Below are 24639 nucleotides of genomic sequence, written 5' to 3'. Positions count from 1 at the left end.
ACCCAGGTGCTGTATAATCGTTGTCTATACTGTAGGCCATGAAATGTTTCATTGATGATTATGCTGAGACAACCAGATAATTCCCCAGACTGGCATACATTGAAAGACAGATGGATTTATACCTCCGGAGAGTTTATGCAACAGGGTTTTGGGGTTAAGTGTAGTTAACATGTCAAGTCCCTGCCTTAACATGCCATCGTTCAAAAACATTCAAGGTTCACTGCTTTTTAAAAGTTAGTGGAGGTTTACAACCCGGCATCACAACCTATAATTTACATCCAAACATAAACACAATAGCATTCTCAAACTGTGAATGTGGGCAAACTTGGTGGAATGGACTCTTCCAACTCACAAACAAACACAGATGCTGGTGGGGGCGGGGGAAAGGCTCATTTAGAATGTAACACAGGAAGTAATTACCGCGCCAATTTAGCGTGAACCAGAATAGCGCTGGTAACATAGCAGGCAGGGTCAGGACAACAGCCTGTGTGGAGCAGGGGTGTGCTGCAGGACCGGGAGGAGGAGGAAGGAGGGGGTTCGCACGTGCTTTATTTTCATAGCAATCAATCCTGCCGAGGGATAAAGAGGTGTTTGTGAGTGACGCGGGACCCGCTATGTAAACACCCTGGAGCAGGTTAGCTCTGCTGGTTGGAATCAAAGGATTCGTACTCCCGTGACCACAAGCCGAATGAAGGTCTGCATGTCAGCTGAAAAAACGCAGGGCTGCAACGTTGACGCCCCTGAATCGATGGCCACCGACGGCCGGAGGAACGATGAGGCTATGAGCGTAGAATCGTGTGTCTCTTCCCAAGACACACGTATCTATTTGCACGTTTGGGGCGAGGAAACGTGGTTTCGGAGGCCTTGTGGTTTCGAGGATGGATGTTTGAGTTAAACATGCCTGCAGGACGACTGGGGAAAACCGGTGGCCCAGCCAGCAGAAAAAGACAAGCTAAAATACCCCAGTACAGTATGTTCTACCCAACAATGACAACATTACATAAGGCTGAGGTCTTATGTCAAATATGTAAAACACAGAAGGTGACTATATCATGACTAATGTTCGTGAACATGTGTAGATGCCAGTTATTACGTGAGAACAAAACCATGCAATCCTAAAAAAGGAGCTGATTCTCTGAAATGAATCGCTTTTGATAAACATGGAGCACCGATGCCTGTGAAAGAGTTGATAAACATGGAGCACCGATGCCTGTGAAAGAGTTGATAAACATGGAGCACCGATGCCTGTGAAAAGAGTTGCGAAAGAAACCAAAAACATGAATAAAGAATCCCAGGAGTTAAATCGAAACTGGTAAGAGTTTATTCACAATGTTGTACACTTGTAGTTCGTCACCATCCAAAGAGGCTCTCCTACGACACAGCAGATAGAACAGTAACCTGGGGAACCCCACACCGTCTGATGGGAAACAGCTCATCTTTCCAGGTCTGCTCCAGCTGCCAGGTGAGGTGGTACATGTTTCAAGGTGAGCAGCTAGCAGACGTGTACCTCTGTGAGAGCTGTTGTGAAGCACATTGACACTGCAAGTCAGTGGAGTGGACCGGTTATGCAAACCAACATCCTCTTGCTTTACTCTATAAAGCCCCAATTAGAATTTGGGCTACTTTCTTTTGATTGACAGCACATGCGGTTCTCTGGTTAAGTCGTCTATTTCATTTATTATTTTCTATGCAAACAGCAGGGAAAGAACATCATGTCTGTAAACAAGTAACAGATGGTGATAGTATTTGAATGGATTTTACAATGTTTGAGTTCAGCACGGCCTAGACCAGCCTTTCCGCCTCACACAATTAACAATACACCTCTTATATACAAATACCCCCCACAATACATTCATCCATTCAATACTTTACAGATTCAGATGCATCAATGTTGAAGCTATTTTGGGATAATAAAAACAAATTAAAAACAACTTTGAAGCGATAAGTTATGCATATGACCCAACTATAACCTGAGAACTACATTAAAAATTGAATTTGGCTTCAAATAGCAGTTCTCCATTTGCGTCTGAACTCTACAATAGCCCAAAAGATATCGATTAACATGCCGTGTTAGTAGTCAACATGGTAGCTTGCATGACTGTTAATCAACAAAATCAACTAAGCAGTGTTCTATAGTCCTGATATTTGTGCCAAGGTGTATAAAGGTTAAACTAGTTACACACCTCCCAAGGTGGATGTCAGACAACATGCTGTAGTGAAACCAGGTCAGCCTTAAAGGCCTTCCAGCGTGCTTCAACCTACACCACCTCTGACTGTCTGTTGCAAACATACAAACGTCAATATTGTTCTCAAGCCACCCATTTTTTTTTTAACTGTCCATTTCCCATGGTACGAACCAAACAGCTATTTTTCTCAAAGTTATTACAAATCTTTGCGAAGAGCAAAAAATAGCAATACCCTTTTAGCAGCTCCACACGTTACAAAGATGTTTCAGCTATAATTTACAAAACACTAAGAAGTACAAAAGTTTTTTTTCTTTCTTTTTATGCATGTTTTTAAGCAACAACAGCCGGGTAAATGATGACTATGTCCTCCCAGTGAACTTGGCCCCTGCTTGGTGTGAGAGGTTAACAGATGTAGGCGCGGGTGTTGAGGACTGGCGTGGTTCTGAGGAGCCTTCTGTACTCAGGAAATAAGGGAGCGAGGGCTGGTAACCAAACTGTGTCCGACAGGACGCCCCTCTGAGATGGAGCTGGTTATGTTCAGAGGACGCGGGGAGTTGGAGAAGGTGGAGGATGGCCGGGGGCGCGCAGACCAGACGCATCAGATTCTCATATGGGTTTCTTCAGTAGCAAAGACCTCTTTTTAATGAGTGCTTTGTCTTGTCCAAGGGCAGGGTATGGATATCCTAAAGGCAAAGACACAACATTACTCTCAATGATACGGTTTGGTAGCGGTAGGCCAATGTATAATAATAATTATTTATGATTGGAAAATTGTCGATAACATCTCAACTTACAATCCAATGTTTCAGTTCCAGTTTTTGATGGCACTGTAGGGAAAATGACAAGACATCTGATTGAGTAAAATACTTAAAAAAATAAATAAATAATAATTTGTAGATAATCCAGAGGCTATTTCGGTTTCTTTTGTAAGGAGGAAGTGAAGCGTTGGAAATGTGCAAGTTGTCAACGAAGAGCAAGTAGACTTTAGTCAGCTGTGTAGTATGTCAATAGTAGTGGCAAACGCACACATGATGCCTGGTCTACACTAAGTTTACAGAGCAGTTATAAGTGGTTAGACACAAATACCATCAGACCATTTAAAGCTTATTACTGATTCCAAAAATAGCAATCCTCACCATGAGGGGTTTTCTGCAAAGTCACAGCAAGCAGACAAGCGCTAAAACAAGCTGTGAAAAGAAGAGGAAGAAAGGGAGGAAGAGAAAGAGAGAGAGAAGAGAGAGAAGAGAAATTGAGTCAGACGGCAGAAACCGAGAGACGAGGCAGTGCGAAAGCTGTGATGGTTTAGGACGCGCTGACGGCCAGACAAACAGGAAGCTGACGTTTTAGGACAAGCTCGACGGCCAGACAAAACAGGAAGCTGACGTTTTAGGACAGGCTCGACGGCCAGACAAAACAGGAAGTTGAGATGATAGCTGTGTGAGGAGAGAAAGAAGGAGAAGCGCTGTGGGGATTAAGGATGGAGCGGAGCCCTGCGGTCGGTGTGTTCTCAGTACCTTTCCGGGCGGGAAAATCCTTCACTTTCACCAGTCGATGTGCCGGGGGGGGGCGGATGCCCGTGGAAACCTAGTCATAGTGTCATAGGCAGGGAGGCTAGTGACACAGGACACAGAGGGGGCAACATCAACGCCACGCAAAACAAGACTGACAAGATGCAGGTTTTTGTTGTAAGGGCCTTGCCTTCCCTCTACCTCAAGTGTGTCTCTTGACGAGAGTTTGGCAGGCCGTGTCTTTCCCAAACCACAGAGAGCAAATCACTTCTTTGACACTTGGGAGTGTCTTACACACTTGGAGTGTCTTGGGCCATATGTTCGATGGCACGATGACATGGTGAAGGGTGTTATGCCTCACTTTGGAACCAGCCTGGACCTGGCCGACAGACGAGCAGGGGGCTGTACGCTATGACTGACTACCTTCAGATCCACCATTAGTTTCGTCATTGATGAAGCGAAGTCATGGGGAATTTGAGTCTGCTATGATACGGACGAGATTGGAAGTCTGAGTTTCCCACCCTGAGGTGATGCTCTCTGTGTTTTGGGCACTGTTGCAGTAAGCATCGTCAGCTGTCCAAAGACATGCCTGTTTAAAGATATGTGAAACCCATGCAGTTAGGAGTGTTAGGCACCGCCCTCGAGGGCAGCCTGTTTAGTGTCACACCAAAAGCAGCCATGCTTGCCTGTCTTTGAACAAAATGATCAGGTGTATATTCACTGGGGTTTGAGGTACTCTACGGCAGAGGAAACATGCAGAGAGAACACGTCATTCAGAGCATGCCGGCGGGTTAGTAGAATCCTCTCTAGACATTATGCATTTCACACAACCCTCCTCCACCCACAAACACCAGCACAACTCTCCTCCACCCACAAACACCAGCACAACAGGGGAAAGGCCTTGAAGCTAGCATGTGATCATCCAACACTTGAACAGCAGGAACAGGAAGGACTCCAGTGAACCTCCAGGGCATGCACTGTGTCTCAGACACCTTCACCCTCCTCCTGACTATCACCCCCACCCCAGACGCTTAGCCAAGCCCCTCATCCAACCATGCATGCAAAGGTTTTTTTCTTTTTATCTTATTTTTATTTATTTTTACCTTGTCATTACTGGGTTATGGACACCTTGCAAACGGTCATTATGATAACCATTATTACCTATTTCCATACTGAAACAAAACATTGCATACACAATAAAAAAAATTATGAAAAGGATAATGGTATGTGAGTCATGCCATGCTATCAACCTTCCGTAATTAAAAAAACGAATATATTTTTTTCTAAATAGGAAAAACGTTATACATACAACATTATATTTAATTACACGGACGAAAAATGTGTATAGTGTCAAAGTAGGAACCGTAGCATTTTACGTTATTACACCGTAACTTACAAAAACAGAGGTGGACTTCAGCTTTTGTAAGGTAACGATTGAAAGAGCCCTTAATAAGCAATGAGGGGCACTTATTCAAGAAATCACACGCACAGGGAAGCCCACACACGCCCAATACCAGAGCACGTCAAGCAAAAAAAAAGAGCTAAAGACCAGCACCAAGAATTTGTCAATAAAATCTACGTACAAAACCCACAGAAAAGGTGAGTGTGTGAGCAGAAGGAAGAGGAGAGGAGGGGAAAACCGGTCAAATTAATCTTACGTTTTCATAGGAATTGTCTCAATGCTACAAAGATACAAAAAACAAAAAAACGTACAACTGTTAATGGTGACGCACCAGAAGATACATGTAAAACAGTTCTGGTCACATTGACTGGCGTCAACGACCAAGACACTTGGTGACTTGTCTATCGCATTTGTCTAGATCTGTAAGTGCTCAAGCAAGGCGAGGGTGACGGCAAGATGCATTAAAACATATGAATGTGAATATTATCCTAATATTCAGAATTGTTTCTTTTTTAATAAAGTGCAAAGTGCTTGACAGATCCATGAAGAAAAAAAAAAGGATGAAAAGATGGAAATAGGGGAATGGTTATCACAAAGTAAAATGCCAAGTCCCAGAAACAGAGGAACTGCAAGAAAGGAAGACAGAGAAAGAGAGGAAAAGAGAGATGAAGAGAAGAAGAGAGAAAAGGCAGAAGTTACTTTTCCTAATGATTACTATAGCCCTACTAGTTACTCCTATAGTAAGATATCATTATTGGGAGGCAAATGGTTAACCAGAAAAGTACTACACATACAAATAACCAAGGAAATCAACTGAAACTAAACAGACAAATCCATGTTTACATGTTCCAGTACTAGAATAACCATACTTCACAACATTATTTGGTTGGTGTGGCAGTTCAAACTTCCCATTTTTGTACTTTGTACTCCTCTACATACAAGTATGTCGCGGTGGAGCCACGAAAGTACAAAAGTATGATGCGGTAAACACCGGGGCATTGCCACATAAATGGCCGCTGTCGCCACTGGAACAGAGATACTCACTCGTCGTAAACGTCCTCAGTGTCCATCCTGCGGTAGAACTTGGACAGCTTGACCGAGAGGATCATGCTGGGAACCAGGAACAAACAGCTGCAGCCCAGGCCAAACCAGAACGCGTTCTACCACACAAACACACAACATGTTGATCAACATCTCAGGATCCTGCAGTCGGATCTGACATGAAGACCTATTGAGGGTTGACATATTGGCACTGGTACAAACAGCAAATCTTTAGGTTCTATGTATAATATGGCCATTTTTACAAGCATGTCAACACTGTGGATTTAAACTATACACTCTATATGAACTGTCAGCTTGTTTGTTAAGGACAGAATAATCCATAGTTCCTGAGTCTTAAAGGTCACAGTAATCCCAGCTAATACATACATGCATGTGTACACACACACACAACACAAGTTGTGTTGGTTCAACATGGCTAGGTGTCTCCTTCCCCTCCACATCTCTGTTTGTGCAATGTTGTCGTCTTCATTACGCCTCACTTGACAACCTCCTCACTATCCCCACACAGGACTACTCTGCTGATGGTTCCCGAAACAGAAAACACAAAAAAAAGAGTAGAGGCTAAACGGTGGGGGGGGGGGGGTGGGGGGGTGGATGCTTGAAGGTAGCACCTAAGCCCAGGCAGTAAACTACCCATCCACCCAGAGACTTCCTGTTCTCTGTCTAAGTCCATTAGCCTCTGGGGCGAGCTATTGGGGCTCCAGGGTGCCCTGGGTCATTTTCTCCGTATCATTAGCAGGTTTGGAGGCTTCCTGTGGCAGCCGAGGGCTGGTAACAGGCCTCATGCCGACAGGACAGAAGGGCAGATGGTGGATTATGTAAGCCTGGTTTTGATTTCCTGTTTCCTACCTGTTCCTCGGCTGTTTCTGGGCTCCTGGCGGTTCGCTGCTGGGGCCCTGTGAGCTCTAATAATGTGCTGGATTCCTGAGCCCGACTCGGACGGGGTTGGGGGTGAAGTGTGTGTGTGCGGGGGCATGTTGAGTGGTACACTGGGCCCCATTTGTCCATGGGGCAACGTGGAGGGTCATTGCCCCCCCCCCCCCCACCATCAACTGAACCACATAGTGACGACACACACACACACAAGTGCACACATACACTACACGAGTGCATGCACAGACGCACAAGCGCATGCAAACACACACACACACACACCCCCCACAGCCTTGCTCTTCAGGTTGAACATATGAAGCCCTCAGTGGCAGCAGCCCCACAGGCTGCTCTTTATGCACGTGTGTGTGGTGGGTTTGGAGGGAACACAGGGAGCTGTGTTGGTCCCTGTCAGTAGAATGGACTGTGTGTGTGTGTGTGATCCAGTTCAGGTTCTTGCACTGCAGAGCACATGCCTGTGAATGTCCTGTACCAGTCCTGTACGGTACATACAGTTCATGTGAACCTCCCCAGGAGACAGACCCCCCCCCCCCACACACACACACACACAACCACCCAATGACATTGCTTATAAAAAGGGCTATATAAATAAACTTGGATGTGATTTGAAAACCTCCACCCACCTCCTGAATTCCCCAATTCCCAGCCCACCTCCCCACCAACACTTCACAACACCCCCACCCACTTCACTCCCCCTGGCCAACGTGGGTCCCTGGGTCTGGGTGGTGAGAGCCAGTGACAGCCCTGTGTGTTGTTACCATGGAATCCAGCAGGACGCTGCAGGCGATGATCTCGACCGTGTCCACGACGTTGCTGAAGGGCTTGCAGCCCGCCACCTCCATAGCCAGCTTGAGGGGATAGAGGAGGGGACAGAGGAGGGGACAGGGGAGAGGACAGTGGAGGGGACAGTGGAGGGGACAGTGGAGGGGACAGAGGAGGGGACAGTGGAGGGGACAGTGGAGGGGACAGAGGAGGGGACAGAGGAGGGGACAGAGGAGGGGACAGAGGAGGGGACAGTGGAGGGGACAGTGGAGGGGACAGTGGAGGGGATAGAGGAGGGGACAGTGGAGGGGACAGTGGAGGGGACAGTGGAGGGGACAGAGGAGGGGACAGAGGAGGGGACAGTGGAGGGGATAGAGGAGGGGACAGAGGAGGGGACAGGGGAGAGGACAGTGGAGGGGACAGTGGAGGGGACAGTGGAGGGGATAGAGGAGGGGACAGAGGAGGGGACAGGGGAGGGGACAGGGGAGAAGACAGTGGAGGGGACAGTGGAGGGGACAGTGGAGGGGATAGAGGAGGGGACAGTGGAGGGGACAGTGGAGGGGACAGAGGAGGGGACAGAGGAGGGGACAGTGGAGGGGACAGTGGAGGGGACAGTGGAGGGGATAGAGGAGGGGACAGGGGAGAGGACAGTGGAGGGGACAGTGGAGGGGACAGTGGAGGGGATAGAGGAGGGGACAGTGGAGGGGACAGTGGAGGGGACAGAGGAGAGGACAGAGGAGGGGACAGGGGAGAGGACAGTGGAGGGGACAGTGGAGGGGACAGTGGAGGGGACAGTGGAGGGGATAGAGGAGGGGACAGTGGAGGGGACAGTGGAGGGGACAGTGGAGGGGATAGAGGAGGGGACAGTGGAGGGGACAGAGGAGGGGACAGAGGAGGGGACAGAGGAGGGGACAGTGGAGGGGATAGAGGAGGGGACAGTGGAGGGGACAGTGGAGGGGACAGAGGAGGGGACAGGGGAGAGGACAGTGGAGGGGACAGTGGAGGGGACAGTGGAGGGGACAGTGGAGAGGACAGTGGAGGGGATAGAGGAGGGGACAGAGGAGGGGACAGTGGAGGGGATAGAGGAGGGGACAGTGGAGGGGACAGTGGAGGGGACAGAGGAGGGGACAGTGGAGGGGACAGAGGAGGGGACAGTGGAGGGGACAGTGGGAGATAGTTTACTAGTCCTGTGTGTTAATCCACCAGATAAGCTCTCATGCGGTACCTTCATTACATCTCCTACATAGTAACACCCATTGTTTCTTCATATGACTGTATTGATTTATATTATTATATTGTAGGAATGTCTCCTGTGCTTAGACCAGGATGAAAGCTGTCTGTACTATATAAGGCATATTATACAGAAAGCTCTCAGAAAGACGTGTGGTGTATGATACTTGAGGCTCTTTCATTGTTTCCTCAGCTATTTCATTATTCATGTTTCATTATTTGTTTTATAGATGTTTATTGCACCTGTCAACTTGGCACAGGCCAAGCATGCTTTCATCCCTCTCCTTTTAACTTTCAGAGCTCTGGAAGAGGTTCTGTTTTTAGGTTTTGTTGCTGAAGGCAGAGAATCCACAAAGAGAATTTTATAAGCTTTCTAATTTTTTTTTCTCTTTCTGCTGTACTATTTTCAGATAAAAAAAAAACAATTTCACAACACTGAAAGCTCCAGCTGAACCCGGCCGGGTATGTCACAACATAACATTTAGCCTCTAAAGCATCATAAGTCCACCACAAAAGCCTTTAGCAATTAGAGGAATTGAAACATTACTACTTACCGAAGCCTTTACCCACTCTATGTACTGACTGAAGTAGCCTACAATAATGTCCTTATATTTCTCAGTTTCCTGAGAAAAAAGGATATAACCGAGTTAATTTGAGAACTTACAGAAGAAGAGTTAAAAATGTAAAGCTAATGGTGACTGACAAGACTGTTTAATCACCTCATTGACAACACGTGTTGCATTCTGGGAGATGAGATACTGGGCTGCTTCAATGGCTGACAGCACAACATTGATTTTGTTCTGGACAAGAGAACAGCCATCATGAGTATTAGTTGGAATATAAGGATATGCACCATATACTGTATACAACTACTACTGCTATGAACTACTAGCACCACTAACAGTGTTTAGGTGAGCATGTGTAGCTGTTGAGAGCTTACCGGCAGGTCAGAGGCAGTCCTCTCTAGCATCCTGATACTCTGGTTCAACGAACTCTTTAGGGGACATGAACAGCAGACATTAACAACAGAAAGGTCAAGGGTCAGACACAGGGTCATGCTGACACTCGGAAACACACTTCTGTGACACACCAGGGGGGACCAGGAGCCGTGGAGGGTTGGATGTGTTTCTAAACTGTTGTGGATTACAACAGACTGAAACACAGTGGCAAAACATTTAACTTCTAAACAAAACACAGCTGATCAGCTCAAAAAATATTAAGGCTGGGAATTTTGGAAGTGTTTTTGTAAAATCCGTAATAAATCCATAATATTGGTGTACCAAATATATTACGAATGTTAAGATACACTTAGAGACCCAATTATACACAATGATAACATTACTTGATACATATTTATTATTGGTGTAGGTTAATTCCATCACATGCAGTTAAACATGCAAATGCATATCCCAGACAGCTGTGGTATTACATCCCAATAACCCACAGGTCCCAAAGAGTGATTATACATGGCCCGAAATAAACCCCCCCCACAGAATACAGACACCTCACAGCACATGTAAACCTCCTCTTTAGGACCAAATCAGCACATCTCCTTAGTCAGGCTTCCATCAGTGGCTATAAAAGGTTAACATAGCCGTGCAGGAACTGCAATCACAAGCAACACGCGTGTAACGATCCAGATCTATCATCTCTGTCATTCAACGTGATGAGTAAACAAGCACGGATTACGGGCGGAGGAAGGGTGTTTCCTGGACACAATCACTCCAGACACACTTGCTTACCCTCGCCCTAACATATTTCTGGGCAGCCGTTAATTGAGGTAGAAAGCGTAAAGAGAAATAGAGAAAAACAGGTGAGAAATTGAGGCGAGAGAGATGACAGAGCTTGACTGCAGTACACGGAGAGCCACAGTGTTAAACGGGGGCGCTGTTTCAGGAGATGGCAGCGCCGCGATAGTGGAAGTAACGGAAACATTCTGGACTCTGGGATGAAACACTGTTCATGTGTGTGAAACTGAACACGACCTGGATATCTTCCAGGAGTGTTGTCTTACATCTCGTCTCACTTATTATCATCCTATACTATGGTCGAGGCACTGAGACATCAGCAGACTGAAAGATCTGCTGTACTCTTGTTTGTAAAAAGGGCTGTGAAAATAAAGTTTGATTAGATTTTTTACATCCTGTGATCGTAGTCTAGCATGTCACAGATATACCGTTTCCCAGCTTCCCTCACCACTTTACCAATAGTACAGTCATAACATCAGTCCTGACTAGTCGAGAACAGATGGGTCCACTCATGGATTTGCTGTATTGAAATGAAGAGAATAGGGCATTGATTACCATGGCCTGCTCCATAGGGAGCACGTGCTGACTGTGAAGCTGGCGGAGAGTGTTGGCGTGGCGCTTTATAGAAGTCTGCAGGAGACCCCTGGGCTGGAGACACACACACACACGCACACACACACGCACACACATTGGAGAACAGAATACATGTTTCAACGCACTGAGGCTCCGACATGGATTAAGCCTAAACCTCGACTACATTTTTTGTTGTTGTTTTTTTTTACAATTTAGATTTTCTACGAACTTCTCTTTTAGTTTAGGACTAGGCTTAGTCCATGACTGGGAAAAACTGGCTGTCAATGAACATATCACAGCATATTTACATTTAGTCATTTTAGCAGACGCTCTTATCCAGAGCGACTTACAGTAAGTACAGGGACATTCCCCCCGAGGCAAGTAGGGTGAAGTTCCTTGCCCTAGGACACAACGTCAATTCCACAGCCGGGAATCAAACCGGCAACCTTCTGATTACTAGCCCGATTCCCTAACCGCTCAGCCATCTGACTCCCCTATACAGTTCCCCTATATAACTATAACATTTAGTTGATTAACATGCCATCTCATTCATCGGGTGGGGGAGGCCTGGAAGGGGGAGGAACAGGGAAGAGTGGGGGGTTGAGGGGGAGCACCAGGGGAGAGAGGGGGGTTGAGGGGGAGCACCAGGGGAGAGTGGGGGGTTGAGGGGGAGCACCAGGGGAGAGAGGGGGGTTGAGGGGGAGCACCAGGGGAGAGAGGGGGGTGCCTAAGGAGTGATGGACAAACTCCACAACAGAGCCCCACTCTGAGCAGCCTGGAGCCTGTGCACAAGGACCGAGGACCCCCGCTCCGGACCCAGCCCCGATCTGGGGCATGAATAGGGGGCTTGTATCAGCTCCCAGCCCCCTGAGGGCCGGGGGGGCGAGAGCGTTCAGCCTGCTCCCAGAGACTGGCCCAGTGTTCAGGTCAGGCCGTTAGACACAGGACACGCGGAGCACTCTCCACAGTCTGAGCCTGAGTGCTGTACCTGCTCAGTCCTGGATTAAGCGGTGAGTAAACGCTAAATCAAATCAAGTGAGCGGGGCTGGGGCACTGAGGAGGCGTTGTGTGAGCCGGGAGCGTTGATACGAGCTGGTGAAGAGGCTTCCTTACCATCAGGTCTGTCTGGGCCTCCAGCTCGTTAGCGTAGGAAAGTAGATCCACCTGGGTCACGCCCTTATTCACCTGGAGATGACAAAACACAAAAAAAAAATATCACTACACACACACAAACACCACCAAGATACACACCCACACACATATTACCCCCCCCGCCACACACACACACACCATATAAACCATCAAGACACACATCCCCAACAGAAACAGCCTCTGTCATCGACTGCTCAGTAAGCTGCTATGCAGCCCTGATATTTTCTTTGGGGGCTCAATGTTCAGACTGACTCAAGCTACTTTAGATTGTGCTTAAACCGCGGGGCGAGACATGTACAGCTTAAGCAAGCAAAGCTAATAATATATAAGGAACACGCAGTCTGTCTCAGTCCTGCTTCTTTGCTTTGGCAGAGGAAGCTTTTGCTATCGTGTTCTAGTAGAATACGTATGTGCAGGACTGTGGTGCACTGGAGGGAGATAAGACATGGTGTTAGCATGGTGCCTGGCGTATGTCACTGGAAAGGCTAGTTCCTGGACCACTTATGTAACTTCTGGAAAGGAAATGAAAGGATCAGCCTATAGCAAACATATAGTGTGTGTTTGTGAGTGTGTGTCTGTCTGTGTGTCTGTGTGTGTGTGTGTATCAGTGTGTGAGTGTGTGTAGCTACCTCCTCCAGGTATGCAGCATAGTTGATGTCTCCCACGCCCGTCTCTATGAACCCCAGCAGGTTCTGCCTGCCCTCGGGCTCCAGCAGCACGATGTCTCGCAGGTCCACCTTCACGCTGTCAAACATGCGCGACACATCCTTGGTGTACTGGGGGCAAGACAGGGACCACCATTAGTTTTCCAACCGAAGGAAACCGAGAACAGGGCTGATCGTTGAACATGTAAGACCTTCTTCGTAAGACCATGTGAAAGACCCTTTTAAATTTGAGGTCAGTTGTTTATGCAGAAAGCATTTCCCCGACGAAAACGATATTTTGAATCGGTTATGAGACCATAAAACTAGAGCAGGAACAAAACAGACCAGTGCTCAAAACAAACTTGTTTACATATTGGATAAGATAAGTTATGTAACCACAACATTCTGGCTATAGATGCCCCAGTAAGATGCCACAGACCAGATCTAACCGACACGCCTGACCCTGGCAGCATAAACTTTATTTTCAATCCTCAGTAGATTCTTAGTATGCCCTGAGATCACCTAGGCAACACTATTCAGACACACAAAGTACAGATTAGTCCTCCTCTTTCAGCCCCTCGTGTCTATCCAACTTGAAAAGCGACGGGGGGTCTTCTTACCCCCCCCCCGTCCATCACAGACACACCACGACCAAAACACCTCATTGAAAACCAAGTGAACATCCAATGAATTATCATTTCCGTGCTTTAACACTCTCATCTCATTCGCATTCATTTGCGATGCAATGTAGAGTGATTAAGTAAACTGCATCAAGTAAATTGGTTTGTGGGAGAAAAAAAAAGCAATCTTCAAACATTGCCATCTTTACTTACTTATATATAACAGATGAGAGCTAATCTTGCCAGATGGCAGGTTAACGCTACACAGCCGTCATGTTTTAAGGACAGGGCTGGCATGGAGTAACAAAGTCCAGTGATACAAGCTGAGAGTGAAGGAAACCTAATGCTAACAAGCCCCCTCTTTATCTTTATAGCAGCTGGAACTATTTCATGCTAATTAATCCCTACTGGCAAGATAATAATTAATTAGTAATTAAAACATAAATTTGTGAGAAAGAGTGAATGAGACTTCAACATAAACCATCAGGGTTGAATGGGGTGCGTGTGCTAGTCTGAGTGAATACTGACCATAGTAGAGTTTAGGAAGGTGGTGATGTTGAAGACTTTATCCAAGCGCATTGCTGAGTAAATACCTTTGCTCTCCTTACAATTACTGAGGGAGAGAGAGAGAGAGAGAGAGAGAGAGAGACAGAGAGAGAGAGAGAGAGAGAAAAAGAGGGAGAGGGAGAAAGAGTTTAAAGCATAAGAACACCGAAAATTACAAGGAGGACAAACATTAGGATTTGTTCTCTCATTCTGTGGATTTTGTCAATTTTCTCTGCTGCCACCCAGTGAGCAAAGCAGGGCCGGCCAGACAGAAACTGACTACTGTGTCTCTCTCTGCTCACGGCCACTTCACAGTCTCACACTGCTAACTTTCCTTTGAGTCAACCTTTATCACTCACACAGGCCTATAGCTCTGTGTGCACGACATAATCACATTACAAGCATAGACAGCCAGGGGGCTAGGCAGTCAGGCTGAAGGAAGGGTTCCACAGTGTTTCCTCTGTAATATCTGTGCTTGCTGATAGATGAACTGAGGATTGCTTTGGCAATTTGACTCTATTAGGAAATAAGAGGATAGCCTCCCATTGCTGGGAAAGCAGATATGGCTGTTTAACTCTGTGGATGATGAAAGCTTCTGAAATCAGAGAGAAACAGAGCGAGAGAGAGAGAGAGCGAGAGAGAGAGAAGAAGGGTGAGCAGAAAGGAAGGGGTACTAATGTGCCAAATCTCTCTCCTTCCCAGATACTGGATCTTCATTAGAATCAGACAGTAGTCACATTACACATCGGCTAGCATCCCTCCCCAGTCCTGCTGATGTGATCCCGTGTCATCTGTGTGGGTTTGGGTTTTCGTTTCTATGTTCTGTGTTTTGCCTGTCATTTGGTTGTATTGATTTCACCTGTGAATCGTTATCTTTCCTACTTAAGTCGGCCCCTTTGTTTGTTTCATTTGTGAACTATTGTTTGTGTTAACGATGTACTGAGCCTACAGATAAATCATATCAAGATTGTGTATAGACCTTAGCCTTGTGCCTAGCCTAACACTTAGGATACTTCTGCCTTGTGGATTACCGACCTGTTTCCATCTGACTAAGATTTTTGCCTTGAGACCCATCACCGTGTACCCTGTGTCTGGGTCCTTTTCCCTTTCAGGGATCGTGACACATCAGTCCTTATCCACTTAAACAGAGTGGCGAGGCAGGAGACAAAACTGAAATATTCAGATAACGCTGCACGCCATTCATCTTGTTGGATAATGAAGTAGCCATGTTGGGACTAAAATGGCACTAGAACTTCAACACTAGATCTTGGGTTCAAATCCAGCCCAGGCAATTTCCCACATATCCCCCCCTCTCTCTTTTACCCATACGAGTCTTCATCTCTATCCTAAAAGTATTAATAGGTTTCTCTCCTGGGGCGGGGGGGGGGGGGGGGGGGGGGGGGGGGTACCTGTAGAGACTCTCCACCGTCAGGTCCAGATCTGAGTCGTTGTACATGTACCCTGGGATGAAGTTCCTCCAGTCCTGGTTCACCAGGTAGGGGGTGTCCAGCACCTGCAACACAACACTCATCACTCAATCTGATGCTCTCATACCCGCTCGTCCCATTAGCACAACCACATGATGATTATTCCGCCTGGTGCTGCTGAGTGGATACATGTGGTTTAGCCCAGCTGGCCTCAGCTGGCAGCAGAGGTGGTTAGAGGAGCGGGGCTGACCTTGAACAGCTGCTTGGTGTGGAAGGGTTCACACAGCAGCTTCTCTGAGTTCCCCCCCACCAGGAAGGAGACCGTCACCACTCCCATGAGCACCCAGGAGAACAGGAAGCTGAAGCCAACACCTCTGGACACACACACAAACACACACCTCAGTCAATATGTCTGTTGTACACGTACACAAAGACAGACAGATAGAAAGGACTCACACACACACAGACAGACAGGCAGACAGACAGACTGACACACACACACAGACAGACAGGCAGACAGACAGACTGACACACACACACAGACAGACAGGCAGACAGACTGACACACACACACAGACAGACAGGCAGACAGACAGACTGACACACACAGACAGACAGGCAGACAGACAGACTGACACACACACACAGACAGACAGGCAGACAGACTGACACACACACACAGACAGACAGGCAGACAGACAGACTGACACACACAGACAGACAGGCAGACTGACACACACACACAGACAGACAGGCAGACAGACAGACTGACACACACACACAGACAGACAGGCAGACAGACAGACAGACTGACACACACACACACACAGACAGACAGACAGACTGACACACACACACAGACAGACAGGCAGACAGACTGACACACACACACAGACAGACAGGCAGACAGACAGACTGACACACACACACAGACAGACAGGCAGACAGACAGACTGACACACACACACAGACAGACAGGCAGACAGACAGACTGACACACACAGACAGACAGGCAGACAGACTGACACACACACACAGACAGACAGGCAGACAGACTGACTGACACACACACACAGACAGACAGGCAGACAGACAGACTGACACACACACACACAGACAGACAGGCAGTCAGGCAGACAGACAGACTGACACACACACACACACAGACAGACAGGCAGACAGACTGACACACACACACAGACAGACAGGCAGACAGACAGACTGACACACACACACAGACAGACAGGCAGACAGACAGACTGACACACACACACACACAGACAGACAGGCAGACAGACAGACTGACACACACACACAGACAGACAGGCAGACAGACAGACTGACACACACACACAGACAGACAGGCAGACAGACAGACTGACACACACACACAGACAGACAGGCAGACAGACAGACTGACACACACACACAGACAGGCAGACAGACAGACTGACACACACACACAGACAGACAGGCAGACAGACTGACACACACACACAGACAGACAGGCAGACAGACAGACTGACACACACAGACAGACAGGCAGACAGACAGACTGACACACACAGACAGACACACAGCCTCCTCACGCCATGAGCAGCGTTCCCCCTGTGTTGGAGATGCAGCCTCGCGTGGTGGGCGAGGCGTGTTTGTCGTATCCCAGGGTGCCGCACAGCAGCCCCAGGTAGCTGAAGGTCAGGATGAGGACCACCATGCAGCACAGCGCAATACAGCAGATCCACCTGCAGGGGGAGCCATGTGGTCAGATAACTCAACACCCAGCTTTAACAGACCGCTGAGAGGTGAGGTGGAGGGGTGAGTGGGGTAAAGGAACATATATAAGACTTGAAATCAAACAATGGAACCTAGAGGGTGAGAACAGTAAAAACTCTCTGGTGTAAAATCATGTAAAAGGAGTGAGTCACCTGTAGAAGTCCATCTGGTCGACCTCAGGGAAGTAGTCCTCTATCCTGGAGTGGGTGTGGCTGATAAACATGGTGAAGTTGGCCAGGGAACTCTGCACTGGGAACAGCTTGGAAAAGCTGGTGATGTTACTGCCTATCCCATCCAGCATGCCCCGCACTCCTGAGAGAGGGAGGGTAGAAATAGAAAAGGGAGAAAAAGAGAAAGGGGGAGAGAAATAAAAAAAGAGATGAATCAAATATAATTCCAGAGAATGAATCATTTAGTGGTTGACTGACTGGTTAATTGCGACTCACTCACCGTCTATAATGTTCCTGGTCTGCTCGGTCACCAGGCCCGGGGTGTTGTTGAAGGAGGAGTAGCCCTGAACACAGACAGACAGCAGCGTGAGGGAGAGACAGAGAGAGAGAGAGACAGAGAGAGAGAGAGTATCAGAGAGGGAGAAAGAGTATCAGAGAGAGAGAGTATCAGAGAGAGAGAGTATCAGAGAGAGAGAGAGAGAGTATCAGAGAGAGAGAGAGAGAGAGAGAGAGAGAGAGAGAGAGTATCAGAGAGAGAGAGACCGAGAGAGAGACAGAGAGAGAGACAGAGTATTAGAGAGAGAGAGAGAGTATCAGAGAGAGAGAGAGAGAGAGAGAGAGTCAGGGAGAGCCTTACCTTCTGCACTATGTCGCCGAGGTCCGTTTTCAACAGGTCATTTATGCCAGCAAGTTCAAGGGTCACATCCGATAACTGAAACACACATCACACGCTCACTCATCTGGGGGAAGCAGCACGGTGTTTACTAGACTGAGGTACTACTGAAAGAGTATGAAACAAGTCAAGAAAGAGAGGTAGAATAAGAGTTAGAGAAAGAGAGGTAGAATAAGAGTTAGAGAAAGAGAAAAACAGAAAGAGAGAAAGAAAAAGGTAGAACAAGAGTTAGAGAGAATGACGAAAAGATAGAGACAGAGGTAGAACGAGATAGAGAGAGAACCCGGCTGGAAGCGGGCTGTACCCGTGTGAAGTTGGCGCTGAGGTGGATCTGTGCCAGCGAGGCGTTGATGCTGCGGCAGAGCATGGCGCTGGTGGCGTCTCCGTCCTCGTCCTGGCAGCCCGGGTCGGCCAGGGTGCGCGCCAGGGCAGAGCGCACCTGGCTGAGGTTGGCCTGCAGCCTCGCACCCCCCTCCTGGAGCACCTCCAGAGACACGCTTGCACTCTCCAGAGCCTCCTTAGTGTCCCGCATGGCTGAGGGGAGGGGGAGGGGGAGAGGGAGGGGGAGAGGGAAGGAGGGAGGGAGGGGGAGAGGGAGGGAGGGGGAGAGGGAGGGGGAGAGGAAGGGAGTGGGCGAGGGAGGGAGGGAGGGAGGGGGAGGGAGGGAGTGGGCGAGGGGAGGGGGAGAGGAGGAGGGAGGGGGAGGGAGGGAGGGGGAGAGGGAGGGGGGGGAGAGGGAGGGGGAGAGTGAGGGGCACATGGGCAGGCTGAGTGTGTGAGCACACACACACACCACACAGAAACACATATGTGCACATATGGTACAACACAACCACACCTACAGTTACACACATTGGGATATGGTACAACACAACCACGGCTACAGTTAGACACATGGGACACCTGGAAGTGCACAGGAAGAGGAAGTTGCAGGTTAATCAACATGAAGGAGATGTAGGATTTGGTGAGGTCATACTCTCTCTGGATCAGGAGGATTAATGAAGGTGGCATTCAGGGCTTTGATTGGTCCATGGAGAAACAAGGATTGCTAGCCATTGGCTCAACGGGAGAGGGAAAGCACACAGGACCAATCACAAGAGTTACAACTGGGGTCAAGAGGTCAGGGGTTTAGGGGTCACCATTCACTACCCTTCAGCTGTTACCTTTAATTGCCCTCTCGATTTTAACTTTGTGGCAAAAAGTATAGTGAAAAAGAATGAGGAAGAGAAGGTTTCAGTGTTTTTTCCTAATATAGTTACATAAATGAAAAGGTCAATAAATACTAACTCGTAAATACTGAAGCCCTATAAATGATAGTCACATTCATTGTCAGTCAGATAAAGCAACATATTAAAAACACATTTAGTCCTACCTCCAGCCATGTGGAGCGCTCTGTCCAAAGCAGGGCGGACCTCCTTCCCCAACTGGTCATGTATCCTTCCACCCAGGAGCGGGCCTACATCTGAGAAAGACAAGCAGGTTTACAAATGGGGTCTGGGGTACACAAACACATTTCAATCCATTTTTAATAAGTCAGTGTGTCATGTGACCTTTGCAAAGTGGTAACGTATTACGGTGTGGTTCCCACACATACAACACAGGTACTGAGTTACAGTGCTGAGATACTGTATGACATTTAGGTCACCGAGGATTGACTTACTGTCTAGGTCGTAGATTACTTTGTTCTTGGCGGTGGTGTACTGTGATATTAGGTAGTCAACTTGCTGTAAAAAACAACAGGAAACTGTTTTGTTACAGATAATGATCCAGGGTGTATGTTCATGGGAAATAGGGCAATAACATGAGCTATACATTTATACAGTCACACACAAACACACACCAACGCACACACACACCTGTATCCAGTCACACACAAACACACACCAACACACACCAAAGGAGAATGTAACTACCGTTGGCGTGTCATTGGCAAATGTCTGCAGGTCTCTCAGGTTGCTGTTGACCAGCTTCCTCATGTGTTTCAGCTGGGAGCTCAGGTTCTGATTGGCTACGTACGCACACAGCACCCCCGCCCTGTGGACAAACAGCAGCCACAATCATCAGGGCCTGGTCCAGAAAGCCAGAGTGCCGAATAAGACAGCCTTCTGTCAGGGAAAATAAGACTGGCTCATTTGTTAAACTCTCTTCAAGGAACAGGCCCCAGCTTGAATACTCAGGGAAGAGAAGCCATCCACATCTCATTAATACTCTGCAGTATCTTTATTTATTATCGAGTCCTGTAATTGCTAATCCCAAACAGCAGATGGCAGTCTCTACCCAGATGCTGCAACAGACACCTGTTTAACTGTAGAGAGCAGGAACATACAGTTAGAGAATGTCTAATAGAGAAACAGGTTCTGATACAGTATCTCACAGCCGAATCCACTCTAGCATCTCACTGAGGAATAATTTACGCAGCCATTCTAAACCTTTTCTACTTCGCGGCCCACTTCCGTGGCTCAAATGTTGTCGCCCCCTCCCTTTATCACACGCTTAATAACACCACGAGAGCCTATAACAGTTTGCTTTCACGGCCAAATGTATTTGAGCTATCAACAAAGGTCAAACGACAATCATATAAATGAGTACATTATAATGTAGCTAAAAATTGTTAGCTAGCTAGCCTAGCTAACGTTCCTGCTCAAATTCGTTAGCTAGATAGCTAGCTAGAGAGAGCTAGCTACTTTTACTGTGAGTTAGATCGACCTTAGGCTACCTTTGTAATTGTCGATGTAGCTCGAAACGTACAATTTGAACTATTTTTCCCTTATGCTTGAAGGGCAGCAACATAGAACCCAGTGTACATCGTTAATTGTCATTTTGGGAAGATAACCCGAACTGCTCCTAAAAAACGCATTTGTGTGCGAAGACTAACGTGATTGCTAGCTACCACTACCAGAAGTTGTTGACTTAGCTTGTGCAATATGCGGAAGTGATGCGTGCATAGTGGATTCAAGTGGGCGTATGCAAGTTCCCGTGGAAATGTCAGTTGGGCTACCGTGACCGTTTCGGTCATGATGAATTAAAGGCTTAATGTATTTTCAAAATTAGTAAGACTTTTAATAGTAATTTACCAGTATATATCAATATTTTTCATATTTATTCATTTTCATATTTTTGTTTTCATTGGTTTGGCGGCCAGTCTGAATCAGATGTCTATCTGTCAGTGATTTCACTCAATAGACAGCATGAGGAATGTTACAACTAGGGTTGAATTTGATGTAGAATTTTGGCTCTGGAGGAGCGAAAAATAAGTCCGAAAATGGATAGAAATACAAGCAAAACACATTCTTGAATAACTTACAAGACAAAAGGAACTTCCTCTTTAAACAGTTGAAGGTGACATGTTGCATGGCCTGATTAGAGATACATCAAGGTAAACCCAGCTTGTGTATTAGGCTTTTTTCGATGACTCATCCTGTCCCAGGTGAATACAACTTCCTCCTCTACTAAGTCAACGCTGAAGTGTGCGTGTGTGTGTGTGAGAAAGAGATGGATTTTCCAACTCCCAAAAATTATGACTGGATGCCCAAAGTAGGTTGAGGTTTTGTTTTGGGTTAAAGTATAACCTGTGAGAAGTGCTCGACAAGAAGAAAAAAAAATTGTATACAAAATATGAATAACGAATGGGTAACTAAGGAAACAGAATGACTCATTCACAGAAGAAACAATACGAATTAGTCACTCTATTATTTCAATGTAATTTCTGTGAGAGAACAGAGTGGATGTTGGAATTAATCCAGCAGAAGAAGAGCAGCGTTTCAACCCATTCGAGGGTTCGTCTCAAATCCCCTTTAGAAACATTGATCAAATTAGCATTAAAAACAATTTCACTTTCTCTTTTGGGGCATTCATCTAACAAGCTTTGCAAACGTGTGTGTGTTTTCATTTGTGTGTGTGGTTTTGTACGTGTCTGTGTGTTTTAATGTGTGTGTTTAATGTGTGGGTGGGTGTGTTTTCCTATCTGTACTTGTGTGTGTGTGTACTACGCCTGTCCATGTGTATGTTAGCCTTGTCAGGGTGTCATGGAGAATCATCCGTGGGTGGAGGACGATACAACACTCCTGCATGGTGTTAGGCTAATGGATCAAAGCCTCATGATTTGCTGTTTACAGGAGAGACACAGCTGGAGTTTGTCACAAGCTTTGTGTATTCATTCCACACTAGAACGGGTCCTCTCACTGCCTCAGTGTGTGTGGTTGCCTGGTCAGTTTGTGAGTGTGTGTGGGGGTGTTTATGTCTAGATAATGGATCATGATTGTATTGTATTGGCAGCTGTATGACACAGAAGCCTGAGAGAAGGGACTGTGTGGGATATCTACCCTGGGTGTTGTGGCGATGTGTGCGACAGATAGAGAGGTAATTCGATACTCAAGACTATTATTATCATGGTCACTGCTGAAGCTATCTTGGACAAAATACTGGGCACTGATACGACAGAGGCATGTGGATCAGGGTCAAATCAAAATGGCTGCAAAACGACAAAGAACTATTGTGCAACTTGTGTCTCTCCCTCCCTTTATTTTCAAACTCCAATTCACCCCAGTCTCTCTCTCTCCACCTCTCTCTTTCTCTATATTTTTTCCCCTCTCTGCCGTCCATCTATCTCCCTCCATCTCTCTCTCTCTCACTCACTTTCTCTCTTATGGTCCAGCAAGGTCAGCAGAATCTCCATTGATGAACAAAGGGTCTTTGAAGAGAACACCGAGTGCATTCCAACTAGACTGGCCATGAAAGCAAATGGCCTCTCTACCACACAGGAAACAGCTCTCAGCGATGCAGCAGCTCAAGAAAACGGAACAGCGAGGATCCTGAACAAAACAGACCCCCGAACTGAAATGTTTAGTTTCAATCTCTAAAATTACGACTTGTTCTTGTCAGTTAGCCGGTTAGCAACAGAAACTCAACAACAAAGCGCTAACAAGTCAAACAGAACATCAGCAACAACAACACAATGTCCGCCATGACTGTTGGAAATAACTTTAAAAGAGGAGTAAACTTGTGCAGAATATTAGCCTGGAATATAGGGCATCGCTGTGTGCGGAACGTACCACTGCACGGTCTGGTAACTCCGTGGCTTTTCTCTAACGAACAATGGGTAGCATTCAGCGGCATTGTGTTGAGGACAGGACAGCGAGCCCGCACCCCTCCCGACCTATGGCCGAAGCCGGGCCGCTTTTCTCTCCTCGAGCTCCACTGCTAAGCAGGAAGCGTCGGGTATTTCCTTTAGATGACTCGTGGATACAAGGTAATAATAATAACTTTTTAAGACCTCAATTGTTCATATAGAACAATGCGAGTTAAGGTCAGCTTGAATCGGATAGATTGCTTTTTAAGATCGACAAGCAAACGCCTTAAGCTTTGACAACAGGGAATGAAAACACTAGTTCAGCGGAACGGCATTTAGTCGAAAGGTTAACACTCAAAATATGTTCAGTGGCAACTTCTCATGCTATACTGGGGTCAGATGGCTGAGCGGTCAGGGAATGGGGCTATTAATCAGAAGGTTGCCGGTTTGATTCCTGGCACTTCACCCTCCTTCCCTTGGGGGGAATGTCGCTCTGGATAAGAGTGTCTGCTAAATGTAAATGTAATGCTATACTATTTGGTCAGTGGGGCCTTAAAACAGGTTCACACAGTACTGCTTTTGAAACAAACTCTATTTTGGACCCATGAACACGCATATTCATTCCAGCACCTCAAAACACCCCAAGACATCAACATTTACCCCAAAACAGCTCCAACTACAAGGATATTTATTATTACACGCCTATCATATCTTGTTTGGTTGGTTTGCGCAAGAAAATATCTCCTCATGTTTCATCTCAATCATTACCAGACCTCTCATTCCCAGTTCAGCCACACTTCCCATGAAGAATTAACCACACGCTACATAATTTAGCATTCAAGCTAAAGGCCTTTTACAAACAGGGATGGTGAGACGAGAGAATGGAACGTGATTTTACTCCATGGTGAGTCATGAGAAGATAGTGAGTCAGTACAAAGCAGACTTCAGAGCGCATTTCCCCTGCAGGGATTCTGCCTGGTTGATTGAAGGAGGACAACAGTCATTCAAGCTAACAGTAAGCAGTGTCCAACATGCATGCTGAGGCCAGTGCCCAAGCCATTGAATAAACTGTGACTGGGCACCACCTCAGCTGTGTAAACAATCAGGGAAGAAGCACTGTCCTTGGTACATGTCACAGTCCATTCATTTAGCAGACGCTCTTATCCAGAGCAACTTACAGTAAGTACAGGGACATTTCCCCCGA

The 24639-nt window shown here is 46.9% G+C and overlaps 1 protein-coding gene across 3 annotated transcripts; it reads right to left on the bottom strand.

Moving 5' to 3' along the window:
• Nucleotides 1-1652: 1652 nt before the first annotated feature.
• Nucleotides 1653-21222, bottom strand: prom1a (prominin 1a). Of its 3 annotated transcripts, XM_047022662.1 has the most exons (25): nucleotides 21084-21222; nucleotides 20281-20401; nucleotides 20028-20091; nucleotides 19740-19829; nucleotides 18672-18901; nucleotides 18332-18406; nucleotides 17975-18038; nucleotides 17677-17836; nucleotides 17341-17493; nucleotides 16002-16125; nucleotides 15734-15837; nucleotides 14307-14391; nucleotides 13144-13290; nucleotides 12476-12547; nucleotides 11345-11437; nucleotides 9982-10035; nucleotides 9761-9841; nucleotides 9596-9664; nucleotides 7808-7897; nucleotides 6141-6256; nucleotides 5353-5376; nucleotides 4798-4866; nucleotides 3701-3797; nucleotides 2981-3013; nucleotides 1653-2869 (listed from the first exon to the last, which is right to left on the bottom strand). In XM_047022662.1, the coding sequence occupies exons 1-23, from the start codon at nucleotides 21155-21157 to the stop codon at nucleotides 3728-3730; spliced, it is 2229 nt and encodes a 742-aa protein (XP_046878618.1). In that variant the 5' UTR covers nucleotides 21158-21222; the 3' UTR covers nucleotides 1653-2869; nucleotides 2981-3013; nucleotides 3701-3727. The 3 variants fall into 3 exon arrangements, with proteins under 3 accessions (XP_046878618.1, XP_046878627.1, XP_046878635.1); XM_047022671.1 differs by lacking the exon at nucleotides 5353-5376 and having other exon boundaries at nucleotides 21084-21221; XM_047022679.1 differs by lacking the exons at nucleotides 4798-4866; nucleotides 5353-5376 and having other exon boundaries at nucleotides 21084-21220.
• Nucleotides 21223-24639: the final 3417 nt, after the last annotated feature.

Source organism: Hypomesus transpacificus, chromosome 1, assembly GCF_021917145.1.
Source record: "Hypomesus transpacificus isolate Combined female chromosome 1, fHypTra1, whole genome shotgun sequence".
NCBI classification, from domain to species: domain Eukaryota; kingdom Metazoa; phylum Chordata; class Actinopteri; order Osmeriformes; family Osmeridae; genus Hypomesus; species Hypomesus transpacificus.
The sequence above is the reverse complement of the archived record's forward strand: the minus strand, read 5'-3'. Positions and strand labels throughout refer to the sequence as shown.

Excerpts from the sequence above, each read along its gene's own strand:
- prom1a (XM_047022662.1), bottom strand. The coding sequence starts at position 21,157 with ATGTTGCTGCCCTTCAAGCATAAGGGAAAAATAGTTCAAATTGTACGT. Across the intron at positions 18,902-19,739 it reads AGCGCTCCACATGGCTGGAG|CCATGCGGGACACTAAGGAG; the intron begins GTAGGACTAAAT and ends CCCTCCCCTCAG. Across the intron at positions 16,126-17,340 it reads GGGGGAACGCTGCTCATGGC|AGGTGTTGGCTTCAGCTTCC; the intron begins GTGAGGAGGCTG and ends GTGTGTGTCCAG.